Below are 20,676 nucleotides of genomic sequence, written 5' to 3' on the forward strand. Positions count from 1 at the left end.
AAATGTTGTACAATTCAAAGGTTGTTAGGCCTCTTAAATGCTTCATAAAATGCCACTATGACTCTTACTGTACAACTTGCCTGCTTTATAGCTAGGTAAGGCCTGAGACATGTGGAGTTAGCCACACCCCCTAGCTACACTGGAAAAAGTCAGACCTTATGGTGTCCTAGGCTCCACTCCTGGTACATAATTGAAATTGCTTACTCACCAGGCGTTTCACCAAAAGTAAAAGTTGCTGAGTTAACAGTGTAACATGTATTTGAGATTACTGAAGAAACAGTTCTACACACAAGGTGTGTAAGGGAAGTAAAATGTACTTTTGGTAAAAGACTATGAGAAGGCATGGGAATGTGGATTTCTTGCCTAAGTTTAGAAGGTTAAAGAACTGTTTTAAATGAGATAGGAAAAATCTAAAGGTTTGAACAAGTTGTGAAAAGGTTATAAAAACGTAATTGTAAGAGATTCTGTGTGTGAACATACTGGCTAAAGTTTAAGTCACATTATTCAGTTTTTCCATAAATTGGACATTGGAATACAAGCACAACAGAGTTTTCTTAAAACAGTTTTGTTCTAAGAAAAAAACAAAATTGTAAAGGGTTATAAAAGGTTTATAAAAATCTTACCTTATGGCAAGCCAGGTGTGGTGGCTCATGCCTGTAATACCAACACTTTGGGAGGCCGAGGCAGGCAGATCAAGAGGTCAAGAGTTCGAGACCAGCCTGGCCAAAGTAGTGAAACCCCGTCTCTACTAAAAACACAAAAATTTGCCAGGTGTGTTGGCACACGCCTGTAGTCCCAGCTACTTGGGAGGCTGAGGTAGGAGAATCACTTGAACCCAGGAGGCAGAGGTTGCAGTGAGCCAAGACTGTGCCATTGCACTCCAGCCTGGGCAACAGAGATAGACTCCGTCTTGGAAAAAAAAAAAAAAAATCTTACCTTATGGTCAAACTAATTAAAACTAGACAGATTTATAAAATGTAACTAAAACTGGCTTTAACATTAAAAATACACTAATGGAAACATAAAATTTGGTTTTCTCTTTTAAAAAGGATTTTTATGTAATATTAAAAGATAATGAAAGGTTTTTATTTACCTTTTAAGTAAACTACAAAAGAAAAAACAGGGAGGGGAGAGAGAGGAGGCAATCAGCATCATGCTATCTTCATTGGGTCTTGTTTGGAAAGCTGAGTCTCCTCTCTATCAGAATAATGGCTTTTCGTTTGTAAAATTTTTGAGTTACTTTGGCTAAATGAATGACTTATGGTAACCTAAGACTCCATTTTGTAATATCCAATGTTTTAAAAGTTTGGTATTTAACAAACCTTTCAAAATCAAGCTCTAAGTTAAAATTTTTTAAAAATTAAGTCCCCTAAAGGACAAAAGACATATTCAGCTTATTTAATTTATTAAAATCATGCAGGAAACACTGTCAAATAGAAAATGGTGTTTAATTTTCTTTGGGTTATATTAATATAAATTTGTGATATAAAGTTATATGCTGCAAAATCGTATAAAATTCCTATAATTCTGATATGCCTCAGTATATGTCATCAGTAATAATTATAATTGTTGTGTTGAATTATTGTGTGTCACAGAGTTAACAAATTTCCTTGTCAATTGTGTCTTGGTGGCTCCCCTAAAATGTTTTTCTCATCCACAGACAACTGCTGTTTTAATTTGGTCCTCTATAGAAGATGGTTTTATGATCAGCTGTTAAAACTCTGGTATGTGCTCTTGAATGCAAGTTTCTGATAACTTTGGAGATTATGACATTAGAATAAAGGAAAAAAACTTTTAGAACTCTCATGGAAAGCTGAAGTGTTCATAAATATCAAACAGAAGTTAAATGCACGGACTAAACTAATAAAAGTCTGAAGTAACTTTTTTGTTTAAAATGCTGCTGAATAACTTCTTTTAAGCTATTTACAGCTTGTAGCAACTAAGTACACTCCTGTGAATAAAATTTGGAGCATATTTGTTTCTACCTGATTTCTCCAGAATTTAAAAACTATTTGTGAGTATTCTTAATTTATGGCAATATAGCTATTTGCATAAATACAATAAGAATCTGTTTTCTTTTGTAACAGGACACAATTGAAAAAACTGGTTATTTTACCAAGGGTTTGACTGGAATGGCATGCTTTCCTTTACGGAATCAAACTTGACTTGTAAAGCCAGTAAAAGCCCTTGGGAAAACTGGCCTCATACTTTGTCTATGCAGTCCCTGTACAGGGTTCCTGACCCATGGTAAGTATAGAATGTCACTTTCTGACAGGCCCAGGAGCCCCAAGTTATCTAGGGACATCAAGACGAGAGGAACTTACCCAACTCGTAAGTATTTGAAAGTACAAACCTATGGCTAGACTCAGCTTTAAAAAGTCTTATCTGAGATTCCTTATGGAACAGAGTTCCATCAAAACCAATTTAAAAAGCCTATGTAAAAAATAATCATTCTAGCCAGGCACGGAGGCTCATGCCTGTAATCCTGGCACTTTGAGAGGCCAAGGCAGGCGGACAGCCTGAGCTCAGGAGTTCAAGACCAGCCTGGGCAACACGGTGAAACCCCATCTTTACTAAAATACAAAACAAATCAGCTGGGCATGGCGACGTGCGCCTGTAGTCCCAGCTACTCAGGAGGCTGAGGCAGGAGAATTGCTTGAACCCGGGAGGCAGAGGTTGCAGTGAGCCACAATCACACCACTGCAATCCAGCCTGGGTGACAGAGCAAGACTCTCTCTCTACCAAAAAAAAAAAAAAAGGTATTCTTGCCACGTGCAATAGTTCATGCTTGTAATCCCAGCACTTTGGGAGACCAAGGCGGGCAGATCATGAGGTCAAGAGTTCAAGACCAGCCAGACCAACATGGTGAAACCCCATCTCTACTAAAAATACAAAAATTAGCCAGGTGTGGTGGCACACGCCTGTAATCCCAGCTACTCATGAGGCTGAGGCAGGAAAACTGCTTGAACCCGGGAGGCAGAGGTTGCAGTGAGCCGAGATCACACCACTGCACTCCAGCCTGGGTGACAGAGTAAGGCTCCATCTCAAAAAAAAACAATTATTCTTGATGCGCTTTATGAAGTCCCCAAACTAATGCTTTCAAATCTTTACTTTTAAAACTGGAAATTGCACTCCTTATCCTAAAACTTGTTATTTACCTTATAGTAAACTGTCTGTTTAAATGCTGTACTAAAACTACAAAGATACTACTGCCTTTGTCATGAAAGCCTTGGAACCACAGCCCGGCCTGCATGAATATACTCAGCTGCAAAGCAGTTCTACTCCTCTCACTTTGGGGTCAACATATGCCCCCTTTCCGCAGGAAGAATCCAGAGTGATCGATGGCCTTTTCCCATCTTCACAGCGCACACCTTAAGAGTAAGATGCTATGAAACCCCAAAGGGAGGGATTGAAACCGCCTTTGTAAAATTATAACTGAGGGCCGGGCCCTCAGTTATTGCAAGCCTGCAACCCCAGCAATTCAGGAGGCCGAGGAGGGCAGATCACCTAAAGTCAAGAGTTTAACACCAGCCTGACCAACATGATGAAACTCCATCTTTACTAAAAATACAGGCATGGTGGCAGGCGCCTGTAATCCCAGCTACTTAGGAGGCTGAGGCACAAGAATCTCTTGAACCTGGGAGGTGGAGGTTGCAGTCAGTCAAGATCGTGCCACTGCACTCCAGCCTGGGTGACAGAGCAAGACTCAGTTAAAAAAAAAATGCAAAAATAAACCACTGGGATTATAACAAACCAAAAACCTTCCCAGCAAAGGAAACAAATAGAGTTAAGAGACAAACTACAGAATGGGAGAAAATATTTGTAAACTATTCATCTGACAAGGGATCAATATCCAAGGAACTCAAACATCTCAACAGAAAAAAATAACAGTATGATCAAAAAATGGCAAATGATTTAAACAGACATTCTCAAAACAAGACATACAAATGGCCAATAAATTGCTGAAAAAATGATAAATGTTACTAATCATCAGGAAAATGCAAACCAAAATCACAATGAGATACCATCTCACCCCAGTTAGGATGGCCATTATCAGAAAGACAAAAAATAACAAATGCTGGTGAGGATGCAGGGAAACGGAAATTCTTATACACTGCTGGTGGGAATGTAAATTAGGACAGCCATATGGAAAACAGCATGGAGGTTCCTCAAAAAATTATAAACAGAACTACCATATGATCCAGCAATTTCACTACTGGGTACATACCCAAAGGAAAGGAAATCAATATATCAAAAAGATATGTGCAGCCAGGCAAAGTGGCTCACGCCTATAATCCCAGCACTTTGGGAGGCCAAGGTGGGCGGATCACAAGGTCAGGAGTTCAAGACCAACCTGGCCAACATGGAGAAACCCTGTCTCTACTAAAAATACAAAATTAGCCAGGCATGGTGGCACATGCCTATAACTCCAGCTACTCAGGAGGCTGAGGCAGGAGAACTGCTTGAACCCAGAAGTGGAGGTTGCAGTGAGTCCAGATTGCGTCATTGCACTCCAGCCTGGGCAACAAGCATATGCAGAAGTTTTAAAAAGCTTACTCAAAGAAGTAAAAAGCAGAACAGGTTTCTAGAGGCTGGGAAGGGTAGAGCAAAGGTAAGGATAGGGAGAGATTTGTTAAAGGATACAAAATTACAGCCAGATAGGAGAAGCAAGTTATAGTGTTTCATAGCACCAGAGGATGACTATAACTAACAATACACTTTCAAATAGCCAGAAAAGAAGATATTGAATGTTCCCAACCAAAAGAAGTGATACATGTTTGAGATGGCAGATATGCCCTGATCCAATCACTACACATTGTAAGTAGGTATGGAAACATCATTATGTACCCCATAAATATGGATAATTATTATGTGCCAATTAAAAATAAATTGTTACAAATCAGTGTAATACCATGATAGAGTTTGAAAAACAGGAAAAGAAATTGTCCATAATCCCCCTTTCACCCTAGCACAATTTCTATCATTTTCAATTTTTCTTTTTTTCCTTTGGAGACAGGGTCTTGCTCTGTCACCCAGGCTGGAATGCAGTGGCAAGATCATGGCTCACTGTAGCCTCAAACTCCTCGGGCTCAAGAGATTCTCCCACTTCAGCTTCCCAAGTAGCGCACGGCACTGTGCCAGGCTAATTTTTTTATTTTTGTAGAAACAAGGTTTTGCCATGTTGCCCAGGCTGGTCTGGAACTCCTGTGCTCAAGTGATCCGCCCACCTCCGCCTCCCAAAGTGCAGGGATTACATGTATGAGCCACCGCGCCTGGCCATTTTTTTATTTATCTACATATATACGTAATTTCACAGTTGAAAAGTCAATTACACAATTTTGTATATTTTTTTCTTCACTTATCATCATAAGGTTTTCTTCTTGTTGCCTCTCGGGGTTCCTAACTACACAACAGCTGCAGAATATTCTGTCAAGTGGATGGACCATCATTTAATGAACTATTCTAAAAGTATTGTTTCTAGTTTTCTATGCATTTGCCTTTTTTCCTGCCTTGGATTATAAAGTCCAATTGGGAGGCCGAGGCAGGCAGATCACTTAAGGTCAGGAATTCAAGACCAGCCTGGCCAACATGATGAAACCCCATCTCTACTAAAAATAAAAAAATTAGCCAGGCATGGTGGCATACGCCCATAGTCCCAGCTACTCGGGAGGCTGAGTCACGAGAATCGCTTGAACCCAGGAGGTGGAGGTTGCAGTGAGCTGAGATGGCGCCACTGCACTCCAGCCTGGGTGACAGAGTGAGACTCTCAAAAATAAAAAAAATAATAATAATAAAGTGCCAGATATAAGATTATTGAGCTTAACAATAAAAACGTAGAGCCAGCAGGGTTCCTAACACTGGATGCTACACTGCTTCCCGAAGGGCTGAAACCTATGCCTACTGTACACTATTCACACTTGCCAAAGTACAGAATCAACCAAAGCAAATGCGGTGCACATACACAATGGAATACACTTCAGCAGTAACAAAGGATGAAATTCCGCAATTCGTGCCAGCATGGATGGAGCTGGAGGACACTGTGTTAAGCAAAATAACATGATGACAGCAATCAGAAATGAACCCGGACTCACTCTCTTCACAGCTCCTTCCCCGACACGCTTTAGCTGTCTCACTTCTGTTCTCAGCTCCTCACAGGACAGCCAAGGTGAGCAGTTTTTCATCTGTCCTATCCTGAAGTGACCATAGGGACAGTGTCTGGGGTCCACAATGGATTGTCGAGGAGCAATGAAGAAGTGGTCAAGGCAGAGGTAGAGCAGAGTATTCATCAGGGCCATGATCAGCAGCAGCCCAACGGCTGGTGGCACCTCTCGGGGGGCGAGGCCTCTCCTCTTGTTCTGGGGCTGCTTTTCCATGTTGACGGCCTCTGCAATTTCCTAAAATACACAATGAAACAAGAAGTCATGACAGTCAGCTTTCATTTCCAAGAATGCGTCCAGATTCCTCTTCTACTCAAGGGTCCTGTAAGTTACAGCGTTACCGTGGGGATTAAAGCAGGTATCGAACACCAGGCTTATCCCAAATGCCCAATGTTAGCTGTTCCCATAATCATTACTTTTTATTACAAACTAAAATACGGGTTCCTCTAGATTAGGTTAGGTGGGAGGTGTTTGTGTCTAACTCTGTACGACTCACAGTAGCATGCATTGAATAGATGCTCATGAATATTCAGTAAAATGAAAGCAAAATGTATTAGTCAACTGGTGGGATGGGGACAGAGGGTACCAAAGGACAGCAGAAGGAGGCTGCTTAGGGTAGCAGGTGGAGCCTGGGAGGCTGAGGGCCTCTCTCGAACCCAGCTAAGCAGCTGTCCTGTTCCCTAGGAGGTACTCAGAATCCCCTGAACAGTTTTAAGAAATAAAAGCTACTCTTCAGCGGTTATGAAAGGTAGATTTGGGGTGAAAGAGACTGAGGCTGGGAGACCAGTTAAGAAGCCCTGGTTATGACTACGGACAGGAGCTGACAAGTACACGAGCTAGAATAACAGTGATGAGATTGGAGAGATGACCACTCAGAAGTCACACCAGTGATAAGGAACCACTGATAACATGTGGGCTCTACCGCTGGAGCTGTGCAAGGCCATGGTGGAGGGGCCTGGGTGCAGAGAGGCCTGAAGTAGGACTATGGGTGGCAGAGGTGATTTACAGAAGCAGAATGGAGCAGAATGGAAGCATATGGAGAGTTTAACAGTGGATGTGGTCATGCCATTGGGAGCCAGCTGAACAGCACTGGAATGCTGAAACACTGAGACAGAACTGGGTCAGAGACAGCTGCGACATGCAGGGTTACCTACCAAGCGCATCTCCTTCTCCAGCTCAGGTCTCCATCCAGGTACCTGGTCAGTCCATACTCTAGTTGGCGCCCAGGGACTGGTCTGGAAACACCCTGCCGCAAAATACAAAACAGGAAGTATGTAAACAGAAACTGCAGCTATGTACCCAGACAAATCGCCATAGTCCAAACGGTCCAACTTTCCCAGGGCCCTCCTCCTGCTTCAAGTCCGGGTTTCCTCAAGTTCTCAAGTCCCAGGACAGAGCAGCGCCATGGGGAAGCCCATCAGAGTCTCTGTCCCAGTCTGCTCTCTTCGCCTCCATCACTGACTTGCGGTTGCTCATTCCCTTAACACGTCCTGAGCAGCTTCTATGTGCTCAGCCCTGCAGTGGGTGCTGGAGACACACACACAGTGAATTACACCAGCAAGGTTCCTATCCTGCTGGAGCTTAGGGGAAAGTCTAGTGGGAAAGACAGACAATAAACAAGTAAACAAATAGGTCTATCATCATCCTGTGATGGGGGTTCAAGGATAGAGAGTAACTGTGTAGGAACTCCCTGGAGGAAGCATCCCAGGAGACCTCTCTGAGGAGGTGACCTTCACACTGCGACCAGAGGCCTGAGAGGAGCCAGCCATGAAAAATCCAGGATACTACGTCCTCCTTGAGAAAACAAAATCCACTCCCATTTCCAGAGCTGGGACAAGACACCAATGAAACCATTAACAGAAAACAGCATTTCTCCTAAGAACACACTGCAGCCATAAAGTGTCAAAAACCCCCTTTGGATGAAGACTCCTTTTTTACTATTTAGAAATTATGTTCTCTACAATCACAGACTACCAGAAATTTTGCAGTTTGAAGTACTTATCAATTGGAATAAAACATCCCACTCTTTCCTGGAGGATCAAAGTCACCCTGACACAGAGAAGCAACCTCAGTTTCCGAACAGGGCAGAGCTTCAGATAAGGAGTTTCTGGAGATAATCCTGTACATCTATGTTAATCTGGTAGTTTCTAAGGAAAGGGGACCACTTTGCAGTCCAGACTAGATCTTGGCCCCTTTACACTCAGTTCTACATGGCTTTGAGCCCATCAAAATACCACTTCATTTAAATTTGCCTAAACTTCACTCATCTCCAAAATTCTATGATTTTCTTCCTTTTTTTTTTTCTTTTAGAGATAGGGTCTGACTATGTCACTCAGGCTGGAATGCAGTGGTGCAATCATAGCTCAATGCAGCCTCAAACTCAAGCAATCCTCTCACCTCTGCCTCCTGAGTAGCTGGGACTGCAGGTGTGCATCACCACATCCAGCTAATTTTTATATATATTTTTTTTTTGTAGTGACTGGGTCTCATGATGTTGCCCAGGCTGGCCTTGAACTCCTGGCCTCAAGCAATCCTCCTGCATCAGTCTCCCAAACTGCTGGGATTACAGACATGAACCACTGCACCTGGCCTTTTAAATTTATTTTTATCCCCTCCACGGCTCTACTCACCCCCTGCATCAGTATTCCCTGGAACCTCAACACATTCCAATACCCCACAGACACAAGCACACAAGCTCACACTGTTCTGGTGCTCCTGAGCGTACTCCAGACCTCACACTGCTGACTCTCCCAGCAATGGCACACATTTCAGTGCCTCTATGGCTCTAAACCCACAGTAGCTGCCTCTAGGACACCATAAATCATCTGGCTGCCCCTTCCTAGAGTGTCCTCATGCTCAGGGACACAATTACACCTCACACCACCTTGACCCTCAGTGCACTGGGCCTCTGACGGTACCAAGACCCTTCCTGTACCACCACCCCCTGCCCCACAGAGATCCACAATCCTCATCCCTGCCAGCACAGGCCGAGGTCTCCCACCGTCCTCCCTCCATCAGATCCCTCCATGAGGTCCCTCCAGCTCTGCTCCATTAGCGTGCACTGGGCTCCAACTACCCAGACATGCACATGCACACACCCATCACAGACGACCCCCACAAGTGCACACACAGCACTAGAATCCTTCAACCACCTCCCCTCCATAAGCACCCCATTCTCTCCTACCCTGCAGGCCCCCACAGACACACACACACAATGCTAACATCACACACACCCTCATCACCACACACGAGGCTTCAGAAGCCTATTAGCACACATCCTGGTACCTCTACCACCCTATCCCCCAAAAGCCCACACTGGACCTCTCTCCAGCCATATAACCCCTATTAGCTTGCCTTGGAACTTCCTCAACACCCTACCCCTGTGACACACCCGTGGGTCCCTCACCTGCTCTGCTGCCCACTTCCCTAAGCACACACTGGGCCTTGAGCCTCCCCTGCCATAAGGCTCATCACCACATGCTCCAAGTCCTGCTCAGCCCAGGCCCCCAATGGCAAAGCTCCAGTCTCTCCCCACTCCACCACCCATTCCCACATCCTCTGTACCTCTGACCCCCTGCTCCCTATTAGCACTCATGCCACTTCCATCCCCAGCTCTCTGCACCGGGCCAGGTCAGAGAGGCCCCGAAGGACTCCTGCCCCATGCCCTCTCAGATGATTCTCTGTCCCTCTGATGGAGATATGCAAGTCCTGCCAGTGTGCAGCCTTGGTTATCGCAGTGAGTCAAAAAACATGACAGATGTGTCCCAAGTGGCCTTAGGCTAGCTGGAAGCTCACACTCTCCTCCTCCAAACATGTACCACCTCTTCCCCCACCTTCACTCTCAGCTGATCATCTAACGAGATCATCCTATTTTACCAGAAAAACAGAAGCAATCAGAGAGCATTTCCACCAGTTCCCAAGCCCCACCCCAGGTTCCTGCACTCTCCTATTACTACAAACTGTCTGTTACCATGAAACTGGCCCTGAGCCCAGCTCAGGCAAACCCCACCCCCAGCTCTGTCCTCTCATTCTCTCCAACTCACTGCCACTTCACCCAAACTGACCATATCACAGTCAGCACAGGTGACCTCCACATCACTAAACACAACAGTCAAAGCACAGCCCCAGTCTTCCTTGACCTATCAATAACATTACCGTGATTGATAGCTCCCTCCTTAAATGCCTTTTATAATTGGTTTCCAGGAAACTACACTGGCAGCTCCTCATCTCTGAGTCCACTTAGTGGGGTCGCCCAGAGCTCAGAGCTCAGGCCTCTGCCACACTCCCTGGGAGAGCTCACCCAGACTCAGGACTTTTCATCACTGCCTGCTGATGACTTCCAAAGGTAAAACTCCATTCCCAGCCTCTCCTCAGAACTCAAGGCTTGCTTCCTTGACATCTCCATGTGGATGTCTGATGAACAACTCAAAAGATTCAAAAAACAACTCAATTTAAAAAATGGGCAAAGGGTCAGGCATTGGTGGCTCACACTTGTAATCCCAGCGCTTTGGGGAGGCCGAGGCGGGAGGATCACTTGATCCTAGGAGTTCCAGACCAGCCAGGGCAACATAGTAAGACCTGCTGTCTACAAAATCTAAATTTAAAAATCAGCCAGGCATGTTGGCATGCGCCTGTAGGCCCAACTACTCAGGAGGCTGAGGTGGGAGGATCATTTGAGTCCAGGAGACCAAGGCTGCAGTGAGCTGTGATCGTGCCACAGCACTCCAGCCTGGGTGACAGTGAGACCTTGTCTCAAAAAAATAAATAAATAAAATTTTTAAAATGGGCAAAGGACTTGAATAGACATTTCTCCAAAGAAGATACACTGATGACAAACAGGCACATGAAAGATGCTCAGCTTCACCAATCATCAAGGCAAACGCAGATCAGAAGTGTGACAAGATGGCATTTTACACCCATGAGGATGGCTATAATACAAAAATCAGTAAAAACAGAAGTGTATGGGGATGGGGAAAAACTGGAATCCTCAAAAATCACTGGTGAGAAAATAAAATGCAGCCACTGTGGAAAGCAGTCTGGCCGCTCCTCAAAAGGTTAAGCACAGTCACCACATGACCCAGCAACTCCACTGCCCGGTGTGTACCCATGAAAACATGCACACTCACACACACACTTATACATGAATGTTCGCGGAAGCATTATCCACAACAGCCAAACAGTGGGAACAAGCCGAGTGTCCACTGGCAGATGAATGGATACATAAAATGTGGTACATTCATAAATGGAATATTATTCAGCCATAAAAAATAAAAGCACTAATTCATGCTGCAACATGGGTGAACTTTGGAAACATCATGCTCAGTGAAATAAGCCTGACAAAAAGGCCACATACCATATGATTCCATTTACATGAAATGTCCAGAAACAGCAAATTCAGACACAGAACATAGATTTGTGGCTCCCAGAGGCTGGGGGGCGGGGGGTGGAATAGCTGCTGATGGGGATCGGGTCTCTTTTTAGCTAAAATGCTCTCGAATTAGACAGTGATGATGGTTGTACAAGCTTGTGAATATACTAAATATCACTGAATTGTACACTTTAAAATGTCGAATGTTATGGCTTGTGAATTATATTTTCGTTGAAGTCTCCCCTTAACATTTAAAAAGATAAAAGCATTCCCAGCTCTCAGGCTATGCAAAAACAAGCAGAAGCTGTGGTTGGCCAAGCCCTGCCTTAGGTGAAGGCATTCCTCCAGGTCTGCCAAAGGCCCAGGTAACCTCACCCATACCTGGGACACTAGCAGCCATCTGAACTCTGATGCTTTCTAAGTCTGCACTGCAGACTAGATCTCTCCTACGCTTCGCTCACTGGCCTATCAAGGTATGGGATGTCCACTGCAGAACTCCCCCGTCCCTACATGACCCTCCCCCAGGGTTCCCTCTGTGATGGGCTCATGACCCAACCACCCACTCAAGTTACAGACCAGGCGTGTGTGACTTGATTCCTCCCTCCCCTAACCTCCAAACCAACCAATTACCACATGCATTCAATGCTCCCACCAAAACCTCTCTCACAGCCGCTAGCATCTCTCCTTCTTTGTTGCCCTTACCCTCCACTCCCCTCTGTGAGCCAGCAGCACCTCTCACCTGGGTTTCCGCAAGAGATTCCCAAGCAGACACCCAGTTTTTCCTCTCTTGCAGCCCATTCTCAGGATTACACAGCAAACAGTATCGTTTTTCTGTTTCACATACAGAGAAAAATAAAAAAAAATCATAAGCATTCATCCAGCTTTGTCAAGTTACGTTGCATCATTTTTTCAGATCTTTTTTTAAAGAAATTAAATATTAAAAATAGAGTCGAAGCCCCTCTGGACTCCTCCCCATTCAATTCTACCCCCTCCCAAGAAGTGATCTCTTATCTTCAAGTTGGTGGACATCAGAGATTCTCAAACTGTGGTCGCCAGACCTGTGGCATCATCGTCCAGGAACCTGGGAGAAATGCAAATTCTTGGGTCCACACTCCAAACCTACTGAATCAGAAATGAAAATCTGTGTTTTAATAAATCCTTTAGGTGATTTTGGATGCATGCTAAAGTCTGAAAACCACTGGTGTATATAATTCCTATACATGCTATCTATCTATCTATCTGTCTGTCTATCTAATCGATCATATCTATTTACCTACCTACTTACCTATCTACTTAAGACATGGAGTCTCACTATGTAGCCCAGGCTAGACTCAAGTGATCCTCCTGCCTCCACCTCCCAAGCAGCTGGGACTGACTACAGGGATGGGCTACCAAACTCCGCTTCCCATACATGCTTTTTATTTTCACAAGTATGTGCCCATAAATCATACATATGTTTTCAAGCTTTATACAAACAGTGATGGGCTGGTATTATCCTGTTGCAACTAGCTTTTTTAAAAGCTCAACGTTACATTTCTGAGATTTATCCATGCAGATGTACAAAACTCCAGTTCACTATTTTCAACTGGTTTGACTTTTCCACAATTAGTGAGACAAGCTGTGTACACATCTCCCCAGGCATACATGAAAGTTTCGCTGATACATGCAGGGAGCTTTTTTTTTTTTTTGAGATGGAGCCTCACTGTATCACCAGGCTGGAGTGCTATGGCATTATCTCGGCTCACTGCAACCTCCAACTCCCTTGTTAAAAGGATTCTCCTGCCTCAGCCTCCTGAGTAGCTGGGATTACAGGCACCTCACCGCGCCCAGCTACTAAAAATAGAGACGGAGTTTCACTATGTTGGCCAGATGGTCTCAATCTCCTGACCTCATGACCCGCCCACCTCAGCTTCCCAAAGTGCTGGGATTACAGGCATGAGCCACCGTGTCCGTGTCCGGCCCATGCAGGGAGAGCTTCCTAAGTACTGATGTGATCCCACTTGGCTTAACATTCAACAGCCCCTGACTCGGCCCACAGGATCAAGTCCAAACTCTTATGTGGCCTCCTGAAATCTAGCCCCTATCTGCTTCCCTAAACCCTCCCTGCACCCCACTCTCTGGCCCCTGAGCTTTCCTCAGTCCTCAAAGGCTCCCTTTCTGGGATACCCAGGCCCCGGCCTCCTCTAAATTCTAAGCACCAAGAGGCCTGCCTGTCTGTCCTGTTCACCAGTGCACCCCAGTGCCTGGCACACAGTGGGTACTCAGCAAAGACACACAACTGCCTGGTCACTCGGCGCCTCTCCCTCTTCATGGCCTCAGCCATGAAGGCCGCTTTCCCTCTCCTGTGTTCACCCCACCGCATCCGCTCTTCCTCTCCTCACAGCTCCCGTTCTCTGAGGCCCCTCATCTGCCACCTCCTTCTTCAATCCAAGTTTCCCAGCTCAAACCCTGTGGTAAATCCTTTCAACCCTCCAACCCTCCTTACCCCTAACCTCCCACCAATCCTTCCTTGCCACTAGGGGTGGATTCAGATTGTATGGGGCTTGAAGCTTATATAAGTTGGGACGACGAGTGGTAATTCTTTAAGAATACACAGTTATGAATGTAAAAGTGCTGAGCCCCTTGCCAGAGTTTTGGAAGGTATTTGAGCAAGTGAAGACACTAGAAGCTTCATCATAAACCCAGATCTGCTTGTCATTCACCTGCCCCATGTAACTTGCCCGGTCCACTTCTTCATTTCCACTCAAAGGCTGCCAACATCAGCTACAAAACTCTGTGGGACTCTACAAATGCATATTTTCTAATCTGTTGGACCCTCCGCATTACTAAGAAAACCTTTAATGCATTTCTTGCTGAATACAAATTTTATATGCCCCACTAACCTTTTATGTATCCCTAAGTCCTCACATTCACTTCTGAATCCTCTCTCAGCAAAAAGAAACCACACCAAAACAAAATTAAAAAAAAAAACTCAAAAATTCATTTGACTTTTATACAGTGTCAACTTCACACCAATTCTGTGAAGTGGATATAATTGTTGTTATTTCCATGTCACAGATAAGACAACTGAGTCAGAGGTGAAGTAATATGTCTAAGGTCACTATACACAGAGGAGCCAAGTTTTCTGGACTCAAGCCCATTTTTCCCCTAAATACCACAATGCTCAGGAGTTGAACTAAATCAAACCCAGTGTGGTCACCTAGGGACTGGTCTAGGGGACCCTGGGACTGCCTGTTTCTTAAAGAAGACTTCAGCCCACCTCAGCACCGATTTGCTTTTTTGTTTCAGAGCATATTCTGGAGTAGGCCGCCCAGAGCATAGCATGAGGCTGTGTGGCTGAAGGAACTTTCGTGTCCAGAAATAAGCAAAAACCGCTGAAATTTACTGGTCCTGAAAACAGCCTGCACATTAAGGAATAAAGATGGTGGGGCAGGTTGGGCAGGAGAAATTCAGGCACGATTGATATACAAAGCATTTCTGACACTGATAGGCAGGCTTATTGATAGAGAAAAGCTTGGCTTAAAGAAAAAAGAAAAGGGACAAAACTAGTTTTTACCGACTTACAAGGTATTTTCTACAACTAGGGAAGACACAGAGTAGTGTCATCCAATGCAGTTTACAGTAGAATTCCATTGTGCCAATAAAGCACAAGGTACATTAGAAGGATTATTTTAAATATTCTTAATGCTTATTTAGCCTTAGGGTCCTACAGTAAAGGCAAAGGGTGACAAAGACAAGATTATGCAACAAAAGAGCGAAATTTTGCTTTCTAAAAAAAGAGAAGAATATGATTACACTTAACACCTCCTGGCAACAATGATCTCGTGCAAAATAAACACCCAAAGGCAAAGAGCTGAGACAGAGTCCTCGGTCCTTTCTGGTTTTTTTGTTTTTCGTTTTTTGTTTCGGTTTGGTTTGGTTTTTGTTTTTTTTAAACAGAGACAGCCTCTGCCGGACTCAGTAGCTCACGCCTGTAATCCCAGCACTTTGGGAGGCCAAGGTGGGCGGATCACCTGAGGTCAGGCGTTCGAGACCAGCCTGACCAACATGGTGATACTCCGTCTATACTAAAAATACAAAAATTAGTTGGGCGTGGTGGTGGACGCCTTGTGATCCCAGGAGCCAAGACCGCGCCACTGCACTCCATTCTGGGCGACAGAGCGAGACTCCGTCTCAAATAATAATAATAATGATAATAAAGTAATAATAATAGAAACAGTCTCTCACTGTGTCCCCCAGGCTGCAGTGCAGTAGCGCGATTTCGGCTCACTGAAACCTCCGCCCCCGCCGCGTTCAAGCGATTCTCCCGCCTCAGCCTCCCGAGTAGTTGAGACTACAGGCAGCGCCACCGCGCCCGGCTAAATTTTATTTTACAGAGACAGGAGTTCCGCCATGTTGCTCAGGCTTCTCTCGCCTGAGCTCACGCGATCCTCCCGCCTCCGCCTCCCAAAGCGCTGGGGTTACAGACTGGAGCCACCTCGCCCGGCCCTTCTCGGGTCCTTTAACTTCCCGCTACCGCGCAGGGCTGGACGCGGAGGCGGGGGCTGGGCGCGGTGGACCCGGCCGCCCAGGCCAAGCGCAGCCTCCCAGGGAGCCTCCGCACAGGCGGCCGACGCTGCGGCCCGGGCCACGTACAGGCCCCTCGAGAAACCCAGCTGCACGCCCCCTCACCCCTTCGCCCTCTCGCCCCTCGCCCCTCGCCCCAGCACCTACCTGCAGCCCAAGCTTCTGCGCCCCCTGCTACCCCAGGACAGCACGCACTGGGCCTACTGCGCTTGCGCGTTCAGAAGCGCGTCCTGGGCGGGCGGGCGTGACGCTGCTGCCCCCTGGCGTCCTCCTCAGGCCGCGCACTGAAGCCAGAGCTAACGCTTCCGCGGTACCAGCGCGCACCTACCCAGTCTCCCTCTCTGGCTTCTGCTTCCCGAACTTACGAGAACGATTTTGCATTGACCCACTATTGCTTCAGCCTGGAGCCAGGCCCATGCAGAGCAGCTGTCAGATCTAGACGCACTGCCAGGCCTTCCAAAGCGTATTTCTCAGATCCGCGGCATCTGCAGGGACCTTGCTGGAAAGGCTGATTCCCCACTCCGGCCCAGACCCACCACTCGCGGACCCAGATGCCTGAAGTTGGACAATCACTCTGTAAAAGAAACTGTGGGGCTTAGCCCAGACACAGTAAAGCTGAGCTGCACACATCAAGCGCAGCAGACAAGACCTTGGCAAGCCTCCGCGGAGGGGCACAACTGGGCAAAGGCGGGGAAGTCCGTTGGGGCCGGCCGGGAGCCCCGCCGGGAGCCCAACACGTACTCGGGCACTTGCCCCGGGGAACCGAGAGGGAGACTTGCAGCGTCGAAGTCAGGCTGGGGTCATGAAAAGTCTGGGTTGTGTACATTGGAAGCGTTAGCTGCTTCTACACTGACACACTGAGAAAGTCCAGAATTAAGAAACTAACATGGTGTGGGTTTAAAAAAAAACTGAGTCTACTAGCGATCCAAACAGTATTAAAATAACTACCAGAAACGTTTGCCTGTCACATGGACAAATAGCAAAAGAATGGTAACACCTCCTGTCGTTACAATAGAGTCTGAAAGTTTCCTCACACATACAAGTGAGTGTAAATTGGAATTCCTCCTACGGGACCTAGCAAATCCATTTCTAGGAATTTATCCTTCAGAAATAATATGTCTGCGGCAGGGGACCGTGGCTCACGCCTGTAATCCCAGTACTTTGGGAGGCCGAGATGGGCACATCACGAGGTCAGGAGATCGAGACCATCCTGGCTAACACGGTGAAACCCCGTCTCTACTAAAAATACAAAAAAGTAGCCGGGCGTGGTGGCGGGCGTGAGAATGGCGTGAACCCGGGAGGCGGAGCTTGCAGTGAGCCGAGATAGCGCCACTGCATTCCAGCCTGGGCGACGACTCAGTCTCAAGAAAAACAAGAAAAAGAAAAAGAAATAATATATCTGCAAGATGTATACACAAGAGATCTTGCTGAAGCATTGCTGGTAAAAGATATTTATACTAGAGAAAAAAAGAAACCTGAATGTATAACAATAGAGTTTTCTGAAAGAAATTATATTACACATAGCCATGAAAAATGCTGTTTAACGGGTGCACAGTTTCAGTGTGAGAAGATGGTAAAGTCCTGGAGATGGATGGGGGTGATGGTTGCACAACAATGTGAATATACTTAATTCCACTGAACTGTACACTGAATTGTTACAATGGTAAATTTTATGTATCTTTTACTACAATTTTTAAAAAGTTATGCTGTAGATCTATATATATTGACAGGAAAGGATATTCATAATATATGGCCAAGAGAGTAAGCAATGTCATTTTTTAAAACATGTATTTATAATCATAAATATACATACATATTCCAATGGTTACCTCCAATAAGTAGAATTTGGGGCAATTTAAATTCTCCTTTCTTCCTTATATTTATTTTTAAATGTTTATGTAATAGGTATTTCTCCATATATATGTATATACATACATGAACCATGAGCCTGCTAGCAGTATTAGACATGTATTATGACATGTCTTAGAGGGAAGCCATTTAGAAGGATCATAAAACAAACCTATTAAATTAATAATAACTTTTAAAAAGAAAGTAGGCCAGGCGTGGTGGTTCACGCCTGTGATCCCAACACTTTGGGAGGCTGAGGCAGGTGGATCACTTGAGGTCAGGAGTTTGAGACCAGCCTGACCAACATGGTGAAATCCCATCTCTACTAAAGATACAAACATTACCCAGGTGCAGTGATGGGCACCTGTCATTCCAGCTACTCAGGAGGCTGAGGCAGGAGAATTGCTTGAACTGGGGAGGCAGAGGTTTCAGTGAGCCAAGATCGCGCCATTGCACTCCAGCCTGGGCAACAGAGCAAGACTCCGTCTTGGAACCAAAAAAAAAGAAAGAAAGAAAGAAAGAAAGAAAGAAAGAAAGAAAGAAAGAAAGAAAGTAAAAAGGAAAATGGGTGAGATATGAGAAACTGTGAACATGAGAACTTTGACGGGAAAAATAATCAGGCATTGAAATTTTATTAGATGTAGAGAATTGAGGAAATAAACGAATAAAGTGTAGTCAGTTCAGCTATAACACATTTTAAACACTAATTTCTTTCAGTAAGATTGATACATTAAGAAATAAGCATAACACAAATTTCCTGTTTGGTTAGTTGGTTTTGTTTTGTTTCATTTTGGTTTGTTTTGGTTTGGTTTGAGAAAGGGTCTCACTATGTTGTCCAGGTTGGTCTCAAATTCCTGGACTCAAGTGGTCCTCCTGCCTTAGCCTCCTGAAATGCTGGGACTACAGGTGTGAGATGCTGTGGCCAGCATTGCCCTGTTTTCAACACTGAAGTAGACACTACTTGGCAGATACCACTGAATTGCTATAAAGATAGGATGACGAGTTTTTTAGTTTTTTCATAAAATTGAACCTGCTGGCTGACAGAGTTGGTTGTTGGCATCAAGATAGAAACCAGCCAGCCAGGGTTGGGGGCGGGGTGACTCACGCCTGTAATCCCAGCACTTTGGGAAGTCTAGGCGGTCGGATCACCTGAGGTCAGGAGTTCAAGATCAGCCTGGCCAATATGGTGAAACTCTGTCTCTGCTAAAAATACAAAAAAATTAGCCAGGTGTGGTGGCAGGTGCCTGTAATCCCAGCTACTCGAGAGACTGAGGCAGGTGAATCACTTGAACCTGGGGAGTGGAGGTTGCAGTGAGCTGAAATCGTGCCACTTCTCTGGAAAAAAGAGTTTCTGAAATGCCAGATGAGTTGGTCTCCCCTGTGCGAGACACCCATGGGGAGCCATGGGTGGCCTCTGAGGAGAAAAGTCTCCTTATTGCCTTCATCTCTTTATGCCCTGAGAGCATAACAGTTCAGCGGCCTGCCACAGGTTGCTGGGGGAAATAACACTCCTTTGAAGCAGTGGAGTATAATCAAACATCTTGGCTCCTCCTGAAACCCACTCCCACCCATTTCAGTCCCGATAAGTTAAAGATCTTAAGTAGTTTAGACACATCCAACGCTCCGGTCCCCTGGACCTGCCTTTTAAACTCTTATTCTGTCTCTTTCTAATTACTTTGTCTCCGCTGGACTCGGGGTACCCGCCGGGTGGTGTGGGGCTGGTTTCCCCAACAACTTCACTCTAGCCTGGGCAAAAGAGCAAACCTCTGTCTCAAACAAACAAACAAACAAACAAAAAGATAGAAACCAACCGGCAGCTCTGCTTGCTGAGTTCTTTGCCACATGGCCACCATTTTGTGCCTACGGGCTTTTTGGGTGTGCTGGGGAAAGGTGAAATTTTAACACTGATGAAAAATTAGAGGAATTAAATTCAAACAATTAAAAGTAAAAAACAGCAGAATTTGACACACCATCAAACTGGTTGTGTCACCCTTCTTCAAGCTGAACGTAGCCCAAAGCCTGGAACTGAGTGTGGGGGGCACATACAGAGACTCGGGAGAAACCCTCTGATTCTGGCTCGTGGAGCAAAAAAGGAAGCTCCTAACTCAGAGGGAGTGAAGAAAATTCCCTGTTCTTTCTATTTCTTCATTTCTTTGCACTCCAGACCCCAGTCAAGCTCATGGCCAGAGCAAAAAGCTTCAGCAGCCAAAAGTCTGAGGGAGAGAGAGAGTCCTTTCCATTCAGTGGCACTGCAGCTCCAAGAGGACAGACACAAACTCGGTGTTTTGTTGTTTTTATTTGTTTCCCACCGCTGTGGCACAACTGTGGAAGTGGGCAGCTCCACCAAGCGAAACTGAAAGTCGGAAGTTTCAGGCCAGGGCACTGAAACCTGAGGGAACCTAAAAGCACCGAGAAGAGAGGGGAAGGTGACAGTATTTGGCAAGCAACCTCAGAGAGTTGTTTTTGAACTCTTGGGCTCACCGCTGACCTGCGTATCATAGACTTAACCAGCACACCAAACACTCAGACAACTGTGCTCATGAACAGATTTTTGTTCAGGTACCAAACTACTGGAGGATGCAGCCACGAGACAGATCCAAATAACCCCACAGAGGGTATGAACACAGAACTCACTTTGGAACATGGACCCCAGAAGAAGATTGCAACCTGCAGACTGTCCCTAACTAGTTTATGTGCTTGCTTAAATTAAAATGTTGGCCAGGCGCAGTGGCTCAC

At 45.5% G+C, this 20,676-nt stretch overlaps 1 protein-coding gene across 3 annotated transcripts in view; it reads right to left on the reverse strand.

Moving 5' to 3' along the window:
• Nucleotides 1–16,297, reverse strand: part of POMK (protein-O-mannose kinase) — a 32,238-nt gene extending 15,941 nt beyond the window's left edge. Inside the window, exons 1-4 of one of the 3 annotated variants that reach the window (XM_012001033.1) lie at nt 16,240–16,297; nt 12,266–12,357; nt 7,309–7,404; nt 6,093–6,395 (exon numbers count right to left, since the gene is read on the reverse strand). In XM_012001033.1, the coding sequence (XP_011856423.1) occupies nt 6,093–6,374 (282 nt within the window). In that variant the 5' untranslated portion in view covers nt 6,375–6,395; nt 7,309–7,404; nt 12,266–12,357; nt 16,240–16,297. Of the gene's footprint in view, nt 1–6,092; nt 6,396–7,308; nt 7,405–12,265; nt 12,358–16,239 lie in introns of those variants that run through there. The other 2 variants (XM_012001034.1, XM_012001032.1) reach the window with 2 other exon arrangements.
• Between the last annotated feature and the right edge of the window lie 4,379 nt (nt 16,298–20,676).

This window comes from Mandrillus leucophaeus, unplaced genomic scaffold (assembly GCF_000951045.1).
Source record: "Mandrillus leucophaeus isolate KB7577 unplaced genomic scaffold, Mleu.le_1.0 Scaffold649, whole genome shotgun sequence".
Lineage (NCBI taxonomy): Eukaryota > Metazoa > Chordata > Mammalia > Primates > Cercopithecidae > Mandrillus > Mandrillus leucophaeus.